The sequence below is a fragment of the Leptinotarsa decemlineata genome, unplaced genomic scaffold (assembly GCF_025532065.1).
Source record: "Leptinotarsa decemlineata unplaced genomic scaffold, Ldec_3_MD MMD2_tig00026336_RagTag_RagTag, whole genome shotgun sequence".
In the NCBI taxonomy this organism is placed as follows: Eukaryota; Metazoa; Arthropoda; class Insecta; order Coleoptera; family Chrysomelidae; genus Leptinotarsa; species Leptinotarsa decemlineata.
Genome location: NW_027412692.1, coordinates 13,662,532 through 13,680,411, shown reverse-complemented (window position 1 = coordinate 13,680,411; position 17,880 = coordinate 13,662,532). Strand labels below are relative to the sequence as shown.

General features: G+C 38.1%; 1 protein-coding gene across 1 annotated transcript in view; it reads left to right on the top strand.

The window, feature by feature from the left end:
- LOC111504005 (uncharacterized) overlaps window positions 1-17,880 on the top strand; it is a 206,684-nt gene that overhangs the window by 102,652 nt on the left and 86,152 nt on the right. Inside the window, exons 2-3 of the mRNA XM_023158470.2 lie at window positions 6,189-6,317; window positions 14,035-14,122. Of these exons, the coding sequence (XP_023014238.2) occupies window positions 6,213-6,317; window positions 14,035-14,122 (193 nt within the window). The 5' untranslated portion in view covers window positions 6,189-6,212. The remainder of the gene's footprint in view (window positions 1-6,188; window positions 6,318-14,034; window positions 14,123-17,880) is intronic.

Here is a 17,880-nt window from a genome sequence, read left to right as displayed (position 1 = left end):
TGCAGTCTGTTGACGAGAGGTCAATTTTTGGATGTTCCTGTGAACAGACGTGAATATGGTACATTGGGCTACAAAGTGAACAGGAAATATTTAGAAATCCTTTCTTATTGCACATCTACAAACATAAAACGAACCTACATACAGAATTTCAGACTTAGAAAATATAGTGGTATGGAGAATCAACGCGAACAACAACCTCATCGTCTTTAATAATGTCTACCGCAGAAGCAGACAAAACGTCACGCATAAAAACCCGGTGAATAGCTTTGACATATTTATCTTCGATGGTGAGAGTTTACAATCTGAGGCATTTATACTTGTTATGCACTGTTTGGAACCTTTGGTGAAGTAATGAATATTACTGGAGTTTTTTCCAACAACAAACCGTTAATTTCAACACGTGTTTCAATGTCCATGTGATCATATTCCTTTTGTTGTTTGGTTTTGGCATGAAACTCCAGAAGGGAAAGGGTGGGCATAGTGGCCACTGCGGGCAAAGTTGCCACTTGAAGTTTTCTCCCCTGTATAGTGCTGTAGCCTCGCGGCAATAGTCTCAACTACTCGCCCGGCAGCCGTTGTTATTGTGTTGTAGTTCTGTGCCGCTCAGACGCAAGCTCAGTGAGATATCGCAAATTTTCCACTTTTTCGACCCTCTGATGTTAGGTAAGTGCTTCACATGTTTCGCTTTATTTTATTGTAGGCCTAGGTGAAGTAAATTGTACATCAATCGTGCAAAACAACATGTTTCTAGCTTCAAATTCATATGTCTCAACAGTAGACACTACAACGGGTTGTACGTGAAATATTGTATTTAGAAAATGGCGTGCTGAGGGAAAAGTGGCCACAGCCGTGGCCACTTTGCCCGCGAATGTGTCCACTTTGCCCGCAATGTATGTTGCATAAAACTTGATTTTTGAAACTGCATTCATCACAAACAAAACTAAGTAGGCCTATAATATCAAGAGGAAGATTACGGCAAACTTCAGTAATTCTAATTCCTTGTTTTTTTTTACAGAAGAAGAACAGTATGGTGTCCAAGTATAAAAGGAAAACCGCTCAGCAGTCCTGGAACTCTGAAGCTATGCAAAAGGCCATTGATGCAGTGAAGAAGGACGGGTTACCTTGGCAAACCGCAGCTAAAAGGTTCCAGGTACCTCAAAATGTTCATGCAGTAAACACAAAAAAGGTTCTTGGTCACTTCCGACCCATATTCACGGAGGAGCAGGAAAAAGAAATAGTTAACCATCTTTTTGACAAGGAAGTCTGTTTTTTTGGTGTAACAGGCTGATCTGCAGGCTCTTGCCTACAAACTCGCTGTTAAAAATTGCATACCTCATAACTTTAATCATGAAAAAAAAAAACTGCTGGGAAAGATTGGGAACAGGGATTTAGAAAACGCCACCCTATGATTGCATTACGGAAGCCTGAGGCGACTTCAGCTGCACGGGCTCAAGCGTTTAACAAAACTAATGTATCAGAGTTTTTTAACATTTTGGAAGGCATTCAGAAAGATCACGTATTCCCACCTCATAGGGTGTACACTGTTGATAAGACTGCACTCTTAACAGTCCAGTCCAAGTCGTCCAAGGTCTTTGCTCTAAAAGGTCGGCGACAAGTTGGCTCTTTAACATCTGCTGAACGATGCGTTCTTTCAACTTTTATAGTCTGTGTTTCGGCTGGAGGGACATTTATACCATGTGATTTTACCAAGGCGTAGAATGTAAGTTGAACTGCGAGATGGTGCACCTCCTGGATCAGCTTTTGCTGATCCTTATGGTTTGACCACTACTTAAAATTTTCAAAGCCAACAAAAGACGACCCGATTCTTCTGGTACTAGACGGTCATGCAACTCACACGAACAACTTAGACAACTTAGCCAGAGACAATCATGTCACTGTTTTGTGCATTTCCCCCACTGCAGTCATAAAATGCAGCCATTCGACGTTGCGTTTATGGCACCTTTCAATACGTATTTTGTACAAAACATTGAAAAGTTCTTAAGGAATAATCCAGGACGGACAGTGACTCAATTCCAGGTTTCCCGGCTACTCGGTGAAGTGCTTTTGAAGGCAGCTACACCAGTTATCGCCATAAAAGGCTTTAGAAAATGTGGAATCGTTCCAATCGGCATAAATGCGTTTACAGAACTGGATTATGCAGCTGCTGAAACAACAGAAAACTCTACAAGAAGACCCTGCGCCAGGAGAAGAGAATACCATCATACAAGTTTGTACATTTTCATCTCAGAATGTCAACAACAGTAGCTCAACAGAAGTCATTGGTGGTTCTGAAAATCCCAATACCGCCTTCATGAGCTGGTTTCCTAGAAACAACTTCAAATTTGAATAGTCCACCAAACAAGAAGTCCACTTCATTTGCTATAAGCCCACGTGAAATTGCTCCTGTACCCAAGGTCAATAGAATTATCAAAAGAGAAACTAAGCGGAAGAAAGGAACAGCAACAGTTCTAACATCCAGTCCATATAAAACCACTCTCATGGCAATTAGGAAAGAAAAAGAAGATAAAGAGAATGCGAAACAACGTAGGCTAGAAGCAAAAAGAGAAAGGGAAATCGAAAAAAAACAGCAGGCTCCTAAGAAAAGGGTGGCTAAAATTGAAAATAAAGGAAAACGCGCATTGTTTAAGAAAAAGAATGACGATCTCTATAATGATGATGATGAAGGCAACGTCAGCGACGTCGATTGTTTATTCTGTGGTGATTGTTACTCGAAATCCAAGGACAACGAAGGCTGGATTAGATGTTCTGGGTGCCTCAAATGGGAGCTTAGTCTATCATTTTTGTGATGTTATTCATCTAATTAAAGGTAAAGAATAACGTAACATGGAAGTGAATCTCGAAACAAATGGAAATTAGGTTTTAACGGGTTCTTCCATTACTTTGAATCTAGAAAATAACGGAATCAAAATAATTTTTTTGAAAATGATTCATATGTATCATATCTCCCGATACATAACCCCAGAAAACCGTCACCTGGATTCATTCAATTCCCTAAAATAGACAAGTTGAGTGGAAATTTATATATTTTTTGTGTATTGTAACATTCGTAATATCATTGATGACTGCATCTCCAATAACAATGATTATATTGTCTTGTCGCCAACTGCTTTTCATTCCAGCTAACTTTCTCCAGATATGTAGCTGCTCTAAAATACAATTTTGCATATTGATGAGAAATTTGAGTTTTCAACTCCTTGCCAGTTGGGAGCCGGTTGATAAACGTGAGTGGTTCGATTTACTCATTCAGTTGGCTATGTGGAACAGCGGTTTACTGCGTATCATCCAAGACAAGACCTCTTTAATCCTTAGCTAGCACACGTTTCGAATTCTGAGGTTCGTCAGGGGGCTTCTGTTGGTTTTCTATAGATTTCAAACAGATTATTGCAATTGTTATTTCCGATACCAGCATTTAAAGATCTAACATTCAACCCAACTTCTCCCTAGAATTAGTTTTCCGAAATGTCATACGCGAATAAACGTGATGTGCGTTAGTAATCATGTTAGTACGTATTATTCTCCATTCGTTTTGCTGCACAATTCGCTTCTGAGATGAACTTATTCCACTTCTGATACAATAGTAAACCGGCTACGAGATAAGCCACACAGCTGCGAATGACGGAGCCGTGTTCTCGGGAAATAATAATTAATTCAAATGGAAATAAGCCGGCGCAGTGTTCCTGTAACCGTATAATGGTTTATCTAACGAATTCCACACATAAAGCAGGAGATCAAGCCGCAATCGCGCTAATTGACATTTGTAATCACTTTACCCAATTTGTCATGCAGTATATTTTGTCGGATGAAGTTTCCGTGTCTTGTATACTGTGCAAAAGAAAATAAGCTTCACAAAACATGGATATACAGGTTAGCTTTTACGCGCTTTATATTAGCTTCATCTATATGTATGTATGTTTGTTTGTAACTCTCAAGCTGGGGATCTGTATTTGACAGAATTATCGAAATTATTGCTTGATCTATTCGCGAGCAGATGCCGTTGTACCTAACCTCCTTGACATAATTCGAACTCACTTCACATGTATTTCTTCATTTGAAGAAAGTATATTTTTTATTAACACGCGATCCTGCTGCCTTATTTGTAACCCTCCTTTGCGCGACTGCTGCCTTGGGCTTGATAGCTGATTTTCAGGATCCCTCTCCGGAATCGGAAAATATCAATGGTTATTTTTCTAAAGAATAAACGGCCGATTGATTAAAGTTTAGATAAATAAATATAGTTTAAACAGACTATAAAACACGCTTTTATACCATACGAAACTAAAAAATGAAAAATAAATATAATTTAAAAAGTAAACAACACGTTTTTAAAGAACATCGAACTAAAAATTGAAAATATTTTTTTTCAAATAAGTTTAAAACAATAACGAACGAAAAATACTATTACTATTGTGAAAAAAGCGTGGTGCTTTGTGTCATATTTTTTTTTATATCAAGCCCCCGTCGCTTTTATATATATATATATATATATATATATATATATATATATATATATATATATATATATATATATATACATGATGTGTTGTTTTCCGGGTGTTCATCCGTTGTGTACTATTCGATAGTCGACGTTTCGCCATCATCTCAGATGGCATTATTACCATTATTATTGTAATGTAACTCGTCTTGATAATGCCATCTGAGATGATGGCGAAACGTACACATCGAATAGTACCCAACGGATGAACACCCGGAAGAACAACACATCATATTCTACCATCCGTGAATACCTACATTGTAATATATATATATATATATATATATATATATATATATATATATATATATATATATATATATATATATATATATATTCGCTGCTCTCGAAGCGAAGCAGTAACTCGTCTTGATAATGCCATCTGAGATGATGGCGAAACGTCGACTATCAAATAGTACCCAACGGATGAACACCCGGAAGAACAACACATCATATATATATATATATATATATATATATATATATATATATATATATATATATGCTGAACTGGTTTTTCCGGGTATTTGATCCGTGTATGTGATATTATCTCTAATTTCTGGACACATAACGAATACCATTTTACCATTATAGTAAGAAGTGAGTTGAGCAAGGTCAACAAACTTCTGAACACATAACAGCACACCTTGATAATGACAAATGAGATTTTGTCGAAACGTCGGTGAAATTAGAGATAATATCACATACACGGATCAAATACCCGGAAAAACCAGTTCAGCATATTCCTATCCGTGAAAACTTCAGATTTCATATTCGATACCTTAACGGGGAGATGAGGTCAACTAAGAAGAAGAAGAACTCAGGTAAAACTCAACAACATTTAAATAGTAGGTAGTAGAGGGTTTATGGACTACTCTATTTCTGAACACATAACGAATACCATTTTACCAATATACCATTTAAAGGCGTGTTTTCTAGTTTTTTGAACTATATTTATTTAGCTGATCTCACTATTGTTATTTCAGTCCTACAAGGTCGGTTGAATTGAACAAATCTTTTCTATTATGGGGAACTTCAATATTCTCTTCTCAGATCGATAGTATCAGTGGTTGAATATAGTTGTGGAATTGGCCGCGGTGGTAGTGCGCCCGACTCACGATCGAAAGACCGTGGGTTCGATTCCTGCCTCGACCAGATATTTTTCTCGAGAGAATTTATCTGGTTGAAGCTGGGATGATTCTGCAACCGTGTTAGGAATCACACGTTAAAAGGTGAGACCGCGTTAATCCTTAGCTCGCACAAGTTTCTCAACTTCTGAGAGTTGTCGTTCGTATGGGGGCGACAGCTGATTAACGGAAAAACAGATTTTGAATAGATTCGGAACAGATTTGAATATTGTAATCCATCAAAGTGAGGTCTGCTGGCTTACTGAAATCAGACTGAGCAGCAGGAGGCCACGTATACACCACAAATCCCCAACCAGACAAGTCTAGGAATATGGTCAACGGCTTCAGGGGCCTAGGCCATATTTACTGCCAGTGACAGTTCTGACAGATGAGAAGACCAGTGTCATACGTCAAGTTATCAGTTTTAGTTATATAAGTTCAATACCTTTTTTAAAACCGTCATATAGTAATGAAAATATTCAGCAAATGTCACACAATTCACTGACGATCCACATATCCTTTTACATAATCTATTTTATTTGTTTCAGGCCTTCGACATGTTGTAGTTTGCAATGAAGTCTGAACTGATTTACAGACATGGATATTTCAACAACGGAAGTTGCTGCAGACTACTTAATCCTAGAATTGCTGCTATCACTGCTGCAATCTACACCTTGGTTAGTATGATGTAATCTCCAAAGCCATTTATGAATTACTTCTATGTACTGAAGAGACGTGCTTATTTTCAAGTAGCACCACATAATATTCTGAAAAAAATTGAGAGAAGGTTCAGGGTCACATATTTTTGTTGAGCTGTTTGGAACTTATTGAGTTGTTTCGAAAGTGTTGCCTGTTATTACGAGTTTGGCTCTGCTGAACTCTAAAAACCTCATTCAGTCCCCAGCGGTACAGGCACAAAGTATGTGCTCTGTTGTTTCATCATTTTCTAAACAGAGGCGACACACACTATCTTCAGACAGTCCAAGTCTCTGCATATGATGATTCAAATGATAGTGACATGTGAGAAGGCCTGTTAGACATCGTAGTTCATCCCTACTGTAGTCCAACAACTGTGAGAAGGCCTGTTAGACATCGTGGTTCATCCCTACTGTAGTCCAACAACTGTGAAAAGGCCTGTTAGACATCGTAGTTCATCCTAACTGTGGTCCAACAACTGTGAGAAGGCCTGTTAGACATCGTAGTTCATCCCTACTGTAGTCCAACAACTGTGAGAAGGCCTGTTAGACATCGTGGTTCATCCCTACTGTAGTCCAACAACTGTGAGAAGGTCTGTTAGACATCGTAGTTCATCCCTACTGTAGTCCAACAACTGTGATAAGGCCTGTTAGACATCGTAGTTAATCCCTACTGTAGTCCAACAACTGTGAAAAGGCCTGTTAGACATCTTAGTTCATCCTAACTGTAGTCCAACAACTGTGAGAAGGCCTGTTAGACATCGTAGTTCATCCCTACTGTAGTCCAACAACACACACAAGGGTGAATAAACGCCTTGGAGTGAGCCCGTCCTGAAATATTCTGCCAGAATGAATCTTCTTAGTACCAGGTGTTCAATCTTTGTTTGGCAAAGCCTAAAGCAATGATAATGACCGGTTCTGATCCGATGAAGCTGCTTACAGCACCCTCCTTTGCAAGAAAATCAGCAGCCTCATTGCCTTCCAAGCCAGTATGGCCAGGAATCCAGACCAGAGACAATTTATTAAGTCTTCCTATTAATTTGAAATCCCTGAAAACAAAATTAAAAAAGAATAACGAATTATTTACGTAAGATGAGGTACTGCCAAAGGGATCGCCACTTCCACCGGTTATAGCTAATATATATGGAGTGGTTTGAATCTCTGGCCATTGAAGAAGCCCACAAGAAGCCCCAAGTCTGGTTGAGTAACGTAGACGGCACCTTCATAATATGGAACCATGGGAATGCAGAACTAGGCACTTTCCTGAAGCACATCAACAACGTAAGTCCTTCCATCACTTTCACAATGGAGAAAGAAGTCCACAACGAATTGCCTTTCTTAGCCGTATTGGTGAAGAGGATCGACACTAAATAGGAAACTTCTGTGTATCGAAAACCCACTCACACAGAACAGTATCTGAACCAGATATCCAATCAACATCAATCGACTAAGAGAGGAATCATCAAGATCGTGCCTTCGGGCTCTGTAATATAAAGGAAGGTCTCGAAAAGGAACTAGGCATCATCAAAAATGACCTTTAACGGAATGGTTACTCCAGAGTGATGATAGAACATGCTTTAGCTAGAAGACAGCAAGAGCTCCACAAGGAAGAGAAGCCGCCACAACCAGTACTTGTACTTCACTACATCAGAGGATTATCGGAAAAGATAAGACGGATTGGGTCCAAGTATAACATCAGAAACTGTTTCAGATCTGGGAACACTATCTGTACCAGCCTCACGAAAACCAGGCTACCAAACGCGGACTGCGATTGCAATCGGATACCCTGCGAGTGCGGAGAATCATACATCGTTGAAACTAAGAGGCCATTGAAAGTACGCATTGCTGAGCAGAAGAAACACACACAGCGAGGAGAAACCAGGAAATCCGGAATAGCAGAGCATGTTTGGACTCATCAACATAATATCAAGTAGGCTCAAGCTGAAATCATCCACAAAGAGGAACAGTGGTTTATTAGGAGAAAATTCAAAGAAGCCGCGTATATGTTGTCCAACAACGCATTTAGTCAAGCTAGCGTAGGAATACGTATCATATGGAAACCTCTAATCAAGCGAAAAACGACCAACTCCCGCCAAACGGTCATCTCCCGCTAAAACCAATAAAGCGGAGAGAGGGAAGAGGAGATAGGTGGAAGCACTCGAATGACTTATAAACAGTAAGATCTCGGAGGCGATTGTGGATACTAACAATTCCGAACTGATGAAATACACTATTCTCAACCACATTCAAACAATAATAGGCAGGTTGATATCTCTGTCCTGGGTCTGCGACCGAAAACACCTGCACCGGAATCGGAAGGTGTTTTTGATCCACTGTGAACCAATAACTATCTGCTCTTAATATTTCCTTCTCCCGGAGGATCCAATCCTCTCTACTTGGGAACAGTAGTTCACTACTTGGGAACAGTAGTAGTTGGAGGAATAAAGTCATAGGTCTTTTCCGGAATGTTAGGACTTCCCGTATCTACCAACAGTCTGTTGCACTCTGCATTAAATTGATTTGTGCAACTGGCAATGTGCACACGTCTATATGCAGTCCATCTAGCCTCTCTCTCCAGAAAAATGTGGAGAGTAGGTAGATCCAGAACGATCTCTATGGCCGCTGACGGTGTGGTACTGAGGGCCAGATTAGCCTGTCTCTGTACGCCAGAGAGCTTCGTTCGGGCTGTTTTCTGTAAAGCCTTCGGCCACCAGGAAATTGCACCACAAGTGATCATTTGTCTGACAATCACCACATAAATCCAATGGATTTGTTTAGAACCTAAACCCCAAGTTTTACCACAAATCCTTCGACATGTCCATAGGGACAGTCCAAGAGAGCGTTCCAGGTGAGCTTTTCATCAAGGACAATGCCAAGATATTTCACCTCCGTTCCAAATGGAATGACCTCACCATTGAGGAAAAGTGGCGTAAGATCGTCCAATTTTCTTCTCTTCCAGAGCATGAAAATGAAGCTTATATTTCAAAAAACTTTTTTCACAATTGAATTTTCATTTCAAGGTACAAGGAACTGTGCTATATGTCAAATGCTATATACCACTATGACAGTTACAAATAATCTATAGTGGAGATAATGATATTGCTATTGAGATACCCACTTCCTATTCAAGATGAAAAAGTTGGTATTATTTTCTGAAAAACTGAATGTTTGGCAACGTTGCCAAGAATAAATGTTACTCCACTGTGAACTGTCTCATTACAAACAGTTTCTGAGATTTATATAGCATTCCCACTCACTGTGTATAACATAACTTTGATTAACGAAATTTCCACTTGGGAGCTAAGTTTTCAACTTGATTTTCCACCCAATTTGAGATGGCAAAATCCTCAGTCGCTTCGTTAAGCATGTCTAACAACCAAATCCCTTATGAATTCCCAGTTTTTTGTCAAACAGAAAAACCGTGACTGACATTGGAAACTGAATTAGTTCAGTAAAATTCCGAAGTTAAACAGAGAGTTTCGAAGTTTTTCGAAACAACTATCAACTTCACTGAAACTTTTCCAAATGTCCACGTTTCTGCAATCTTGGCGTCGCAAAGACTTTTCCGATTTTTCATTTCCCGAAGTTTCTGAATCTTTGAGGTTGATATAGCTAATGAAGCTTTAAGGAATAATGTGACAGAAGGATAGAAAAAGTTTTGAAGCCTGATCTCGCCCGATCCCCTCGGACAGGAAAAAGTATCCGGTTTGGAATAAGAAATCTTGTTTGTTGAAGAAGCATTGACGTATATAATAACTCTTTGTGAAGTTTTGTGAAAGAGAGAATGACTTCAAAAACATCATTAACCCGATTGTGCTATTTTAGGATTTATAATAATAATAGTAATCGTCTTTATTATTTTCGAATGAATATATACAAAAAAAAATTACGAAAATATAACTATTCTAGATATTATTAAAAATAGATGGCGAAGTTTGTTTTTGTTAAGTGTTAGATACCATCAAAACTTTACTTCCACTTAATCCAATGCATTGCGAATGCATTTTTACTGAAAATTATCTATTTCAGAATTGAATTGTAGAAAGGAAAAGAAAATGACCTATTATTGCAACTTGGAATTGTGTTTTATGTACACTCAAAACACGAGCATCGACTGTTCGGAAAATAAATGAAACTTGAAAATTTAACCAGATCTTCCATCAAAATCTGAATGATTCATAAGTTATTTTATGTGAAATTTCAGAAATAAAGTATTTATTTCAGACAATGCAGAAGATAAGTCTCAAAGTGATCTTTGATTTCTTTAATACTATGGCTTTTAAGTTCTGAAAGAATTGAGTTGTGAAGGCTTGGTAAGGCAAAATTTTTGTCACAAAAGAAGGAACACTCAATAATCCTCTATTTCTGATATTTATGTTGTGTATGTCAGTGCGATAAATAATTTTACGATGAAGTTACCCTGGTTTTCATTGACAATAACGGTATGATATAGATTAGCAAAATGTAGCTTCCCCCTGTTTTCCATATTCAGCCATCTAATTTCCCATAGTTTATGCGAAATTCTTTGCCGTCTTCGTACTCCACACTCCGTACTGAACCTTCTGAATTTCGTTTTTGTATTGTACAGTTAAATTAGGTCCATACAGGGCATCCGCATAATTAAATAACGACGAAACTAGTGTTTCACACAGTATCTTATTGGACATATGATTAGTTCACTTATATTCCTAGTGTTTTTTCTAGTATTAGAACCTTTTAAAAATTCATGATAATCATTTAATCAACAGTTTCTTGTACTAGTACAAATACGTAGATGATATCTTAGTCTTTTGTTTGTCTCATGTTTCATAATGAATTTTACTAGTTCGGACTTCCATTGTCTACTATATAAAATGATTTGAAATCCCTGAAACAACTAAAAAAGAATAATTGAAAATGAATAGCTGAAAGTAACAATTATATTAACCAAAATAAACCTGAAATGAAATAACAGTGAAATAAAATACAAGTAAAAATAGAACAACTGAATAAATGAAAATGGTGAAACGTCGAAACGTCGTTAGTTCACGACGTTTCGATTGTTAGTATTTACAATCGTCTTCGGGTGATGACTGGACTGATTCCTCCGAGAGAAAACTATTTATAGGTCGTTCGAGTACCTTCACTTATCCCCGCTTTCCATTTTCCGCTTCACTGGTTCCGTGGGAGATGACCGTTTTGGCGGGAGTTTTCCATTTTTTGCTTGATGATGGGTTTCCATATGTTGCGTATTTCTACGCTGGCCTGGCTGAATACGTTGTTGGACAACATGTATGCGGCTTCCTTGAATTTTCTCCTAAACCAATGTTCCTCTCTGTGCAAGATCTCAGCTTGAGACCACTCGATATTGTGTTGATGGGTCCAAACATGGTCTGCTATTCCTGATTTGCTGGTTTCCTCTCGCTGAGTGTGTTTCTTGTGCTCGGCAATGCGAACATTCGATGGCCTCTTAGTTTCACCAATATAGGATTTTCCGCACTCACAGGGTATCCGGTAAATGTAATTCTTGGAATCGCAGTCCGCGTTTGGTGGCCTGGTTTTCTTCAGGCCGCTACGGATAGTATTACCGGATGTGAAGCAGGTTCTGATGTTGTACTTGGAACCAATTCTTCTTATCCTCTCCGATAATCCTCTGATGTAGGGAAGTGCAAGCACTGGTTGTGACGGCTTCTCTTCCTTGCGAGGCTCCTGCTGTCTTCTAGCCAAAGTCTTTTCTACCATCGCTTTGAAGTAGCCATTCCGTTGAAAATCATTTTTGATGATGTCTAGTTCCTTCTCGAGACCTTCCTTCGTATTACAAAGCCCAAAAGCACAGTCTAATAGAGTCTTGATGATTCCTCTTTCAGTCGATTGATGGTGGTTGGATTCGTGGTTCAGATACTGTCCCGTATGAGTGGGTTTTCGGTATATAGATGTTTCCCACTTAGTGTCGGTCCTCTTCACCAAAACATCTAAGAATGGCAATTCGTTTTGGATTTTCTTCTCCATTGTGAAATTGATGGAAGGTCTCACGCTGTTGACGTGTTTCAGGAAGGCGTCTAGTTCAGTATTCCCATGGTTCCATATTATGAAAGTGTCGTCAACATATCTCAACCAGCAATCTCAACCAACAATGGAGAAGGAAATCCACAACGAATTGCCATTCTTAGACGTTTTGGTGAAGAGGACCGACACTAAGTGGGAAACATCTGTATACCGCTCATACCCACTCATACGGGACAGTATCTGAACCACGAATCCAACCACCATCAATCGACTAAAAGAGGAATCATCAAGACTCTATTAGACCGTGCTTTTGGGCTTTGTAATACGAAGGAAGGTCTCGAGAAGGAACTAGACATCATCAAAAATGATCTTCAACGGAATGGCTACTCCAAAGCGATGGTATAAAGACTTTGCCGAGCACAAGAAGCACACACAGCGAGGGGAAACCATCAAATCAGGAAGAGCATACCATGTTTGGACTCATCAACACAACATCGAATGGTGCTGAGCTGATATCTTGCACAGAGAGGAACATTGGTTTAGGAGAAGATTCAAGGAAGCCGCATACATGTTGCCCAACATCGTATTCAGCCAGCCAAGCGTAGAAATACGCAACATATGGAAACCCATCATCAAGCGAAAAATGGCATACTCCCGCCAAAACGGTCATGTCCCAAGGAACCAATGAAGCGGAGAATGGAAAGCGGAGATAAATGGAAGCACTCGAACGACCTATAAATAGTCATCTCTCGGAGGAATCAGTCCAGTCATCACCCGAAGACGATTGTAGATACTAACAATCGAAACGTCGTGAACTAACGTGACTGGGAATCTCTCCACTTTTTTATTTTTATTTTTTTTTCATTTCTTTATTTTCATTTATTCAATTGTTCTATTTTTACTTGTATTTTATTCCACTATTATTTCATTTCAGGTGTATTTTGGTTAATATAATTGTTATTTTCAGCTATTCATTTTCAATTCATCTTTTTTAGTTGTTTCAGGGATTTCAAATCATTTTATATAGTAGACAATGGAAGTCCGAACTAGTGAAATATCTTAGTCTGTTTTACTGGTAGAGCTAGGTAAGTTACGTATATATCACATCCATTCACCAGTCATAAAAATTCACTACTGAAAGAAAGATTAATAATTCAATATAATATATCGACTCGACTATTACGAAAATTAATATTAAAACATTTTTCATATACCATCTTATACAGACATTGCCATACACAATTCCTCCACATATCCCCACTAGCATAAGGTAGTTTGCCTCCTTTCGGTCATAGAGGAAGAACAACTGTTAAAATGAAGTAGCTGGGTTTTATATGTTTTTCTTTCTCTTCATGAACGATACTTATCTCACCCGGAACTCAATTCCAGGGTACGTTTACTACCTTTGGAGAGAAGAATAAATAGTTCCAATATATTCGAAACTTCTGAATTCCGAATAGAGATTCCCCCGAAGCATGAGGTAACACCGGTGGGTCTTTAAAAATAATGCCATCCATAGAACTACTAGATCGATCGGAAAATACAATATTCAGCTCCTGAAAGATGGAACTTCGCGAATTATTTTATTATTATCAATGACATTATCATTCATTTTCTTGATGTATCAAGGCAACCAAAATAAAATTCGTTAGAATGTTATAATGGAGAAACACAACTCAGTATTCTAATGTTGAAATATAATTTTTTTTTTCAGAACATGTCCATTCTTGTCGTTTTGATATATAGCTGGAGAATCAGTATCAACGTTCCGAGATTCACAACGCTACAAGATGTGTACTATGGTAAGTTGAAAATTATAAAAAATTTGTTGATATTTTTTATATGGTGGCCTTTGAATATACTTCATTTCTAAATACTGAAATTTTCATTGTGACTCTGATATACTTTTTTATGATTAATACTGAAATCAAAATGATTTCAAGAGTTCTCCTGCAGAAATTACCAAGTAATATTCGCTACTCATTCATATGGTAATTTTCTGCCTCATATTCATTCGATTTTCGAAAGTAATTCTAAATCCTAAAACTTCAGTCATCATCAAAAAATCCTCACCTTTCTGCACCGTAACCCGTGTGAAATCATCAATGTTCCAAAAAGCTTTTGAACAAAGCGTCTTTACACCTCACGATTACGTATATCGTGGGGCTCGTATTGTTAGCAAAAATATGACTGCGAATACAGCACCAGAACTCTGAAAGTTTCCATTTCCGATGAGACGTGAACGTATTTTCCAATTTCCATGTTTTCATCGGGCCGTTTGAAACGTTGCAGAGCCCATTGTAGCTATAGAAGCTGCTTCCATTGTTCGTAACTGGAATTCGGTCTGAACCATACGTGGAAATGTTCAGAACTGTGTGGAATATGAGTGATTTTGTTGTGAAAAATAAATTAAATTAGTATAGTAGTTGCGGAAAAAAATACTGCCTGATAGGGTGGTTGTAGTGCCCTACAATTTACTTCAAATGGAGTATGCTAGATGTTGCTAGGAGATGTTTTTGTTTAGATAATTTTGTTTAGAAAAGATAGAAAATATTCAATGAAAACTTCAATCAAAAACGTTTTTTAAAATTAGTTTAAAAACTACAGGGTCATAATGTGAGGAACGAGTTCATTAAAACAACGATAAAAACAACAATAAAAATTAATTGGCGCTCCGGGACGACTTCATTGATTCCTGTTGCGCATTTGCTTTTTCAGCTGCAGGAAAACCCGGAAAAACCTGCAGCACCACATCATCTGAAGATCTTGATCTAACAATGTTCCTCTCTCTTATAAAACAAAATGTAGGGTGTCTCCAGAGGCTCCAATAAATTCAATGCATCGCCAGAACACTTCGTGACACGACTATCGTCAAACTTAAACCAGCCCGTTTCTTCTTTGACCAAGGCGTAATAATGACCAAATTCAACGCCAGAACCACAGTGAACAATGACTGCATGAAGATTATAATAGTGGTCTGCTAGTTTGAAATGTTCATCTATTTCGAATCTTCCAAAGAGTTTCTTGCTTCCCTTAGAGGTTGAGTCTTGTTTGAAAATCATAAGTGTTATTATTATATTGCCTGGTGCCTCAGCTATACTTGTTTCCTTATAACAGTCAGTTAGTTTATCGCATGTTTGACAATACAGTCGATCATCACTTGTTAAAAATTCCATTTTCAGATGATTTAACAATAAGCTTTGCACGGACTGGTTATTAGTCATATTAGGAAAAGCTAGATGAAGTTCCAGAAATTCATATAAGTTTTCGGTACTTCTTGAACATTTACCACAAAGTAAACAAGTGAGGATTTTTCCAGCAAAAGATTTACAAACACAAGACGAGATGGGCTGTACGGAATCATTCAGTCCAGAGCGGTCAGGAGTATTGATTTTGCTATTGTTTTGCTCACGAAGAGTATTCAACAAGAATCCCAAGAACTCGGAACAATCCTCTTGTTGTCCTAACGAGTATCTAGTGGACTTCAAAGACTCCAGGAAATCGGTTGGAGGGAAAGATGATACCTTCTTACGAAACTGCAGCTGCATGAACAGTTGTTTGAGTTTGATGAATAAGTAGGAAACATTCCCGTTCTCGTTCATCATTAAAACTTCGTTCTTGAAATTCTTCATCATGAACAACACTTGTAAAATGCTATTCATGTAGCAAGTGTTTCCTAAATTATCCAATCCAATTTTCTTCTCTAGATTTTCAGGACAACTATCTACTGATATGTAAGGAAGAACATGTTTCACATAAGAACCATTTCTCAAGCTGCGATCGATCCTTCCAAGTGAAGAAGGGTTTCGTAGAGGGATCGATTCGGCTCTTGCTTCATGAAGCTCTTCCACTGAAAGGGAACCAGTTCTATGAGGACTGCAACTCATTTTTTGGGGGCAAGAATGACCTGAGTCCACTGACCGCACTGAAAAAGAAGAAGGTGGATCAATCATTTGTGAATTAACCTTGATAGAAGACTGATGAATATCCACATATCTCGGCTTGTTTCGAAGAGGTTTCAGTTCCGTACTGAAATTAGGGCAATGCATGATCTCATCAAAATCATATGAAGGAGGAATAGTTCCAAGTACTGAAGCAGCATTGCCACGTTGAATAGCAATACTAATTCTTTCTATCAAGAAAGAGGTAGAACGGTGATCTTTTGTTGCTTGGCATATTCTCCTTCCGAGTTCATGAACGAATAACAGAAACTCCGGGCCATAAACACCAAAAGTTTCAACCGCTACTGGATGAAACAGATAGTTGTTTCCAAGATTTTGGTATTTTTTTCTTTTCAATTTCTCGCCAGACAATGCTGCAGTTCCAACAGACTTGGAACTTTCGGCTAGATGGGAAGCCGCGACCGTGTCAACGCAAGTGAAGTCCCATACCACAGGTTTACCGTATTTCCATGGTACTTGATGTTGTACATAACCATCTGGTCGTTTACCATCATCTCGACTGGTACACAAGGGTTCCAGAATTGCAGGAACATCCGCTGACAACATAACTCGTTTCAATATGTCGTTCACTTGGTGATGTCGAGATGTACGCCCTGCAGTTCTCCTGCAACTCAAACCATGTGTACCTTTCTCATCAACAATACTACCGCAAACACAAGTATGAGAAACACAAACAGATGAACCCATCCTAATGTGAGGATATTATTATTAACAAGGCTGCTACTGAAAAGATCTGATTTTCCCAAGAAAGCCGTAATGCAGTCGAAAATCGCAAATGAATGATTGTTGGTGATAACTTGAAAAAAATATACGTGTGAGTTTTACTCACAAAATAATAATTAAACTGTTTGAATTTCAGGTGAGGAAACTACCAAGAAGGCTAGTTCGATGGATTAATACCCACATCGTTTGATGATTTGTCAAAATGATGTTATTGTTAAATAATAATCAAACTTCTCCATCATTTTCACTCTGAAGAGATTGGTTACTTTTTTGAAGCTATGAGCTGAAATTACGTATTATGGATTAATTATTTTGAATATATACCATACATACTTGATTTTCTTGGGAAAAATCTCTGGAGAAACACATCCTTCAGTCAAAAATAACATTTGAAATTTCTGTGGCATTGAACTTTTTTTTTGAATAATTTTGTGGAAATTTCACACTTAAATCACTGGCAAGAACAAAATGTCATATTGTACAGCGGAAAATACTTGAAAGATGCGTACTATATTACACAAAAATATCTAGTTTCATAAACTACGCCTCACCATTTGATCCTCACAAACTTCATCAAATATTTGGAAAGTTTCAACATCTTGAGCGATCTCAATTCAATAGCCCCATAGGTCGGGGCTATTTTATAATTGACATAAATACCGCAAGTTTTCACATGTAGGACTGTATTGAATATTTTTGAATTATTAGATACCTAAAATTATTTTCGAATATTGTGGCGGCCCAAATGACTTGCGAGTTGGGGGTTAACTCAACAATGTTTCGCTGTTTTAAAAATATGGTTTAACAGGCCAACATTATAAATCAAAGGATACACTTACCGAAGGTACATTTTAGGGGTGATGGATCTATTATCT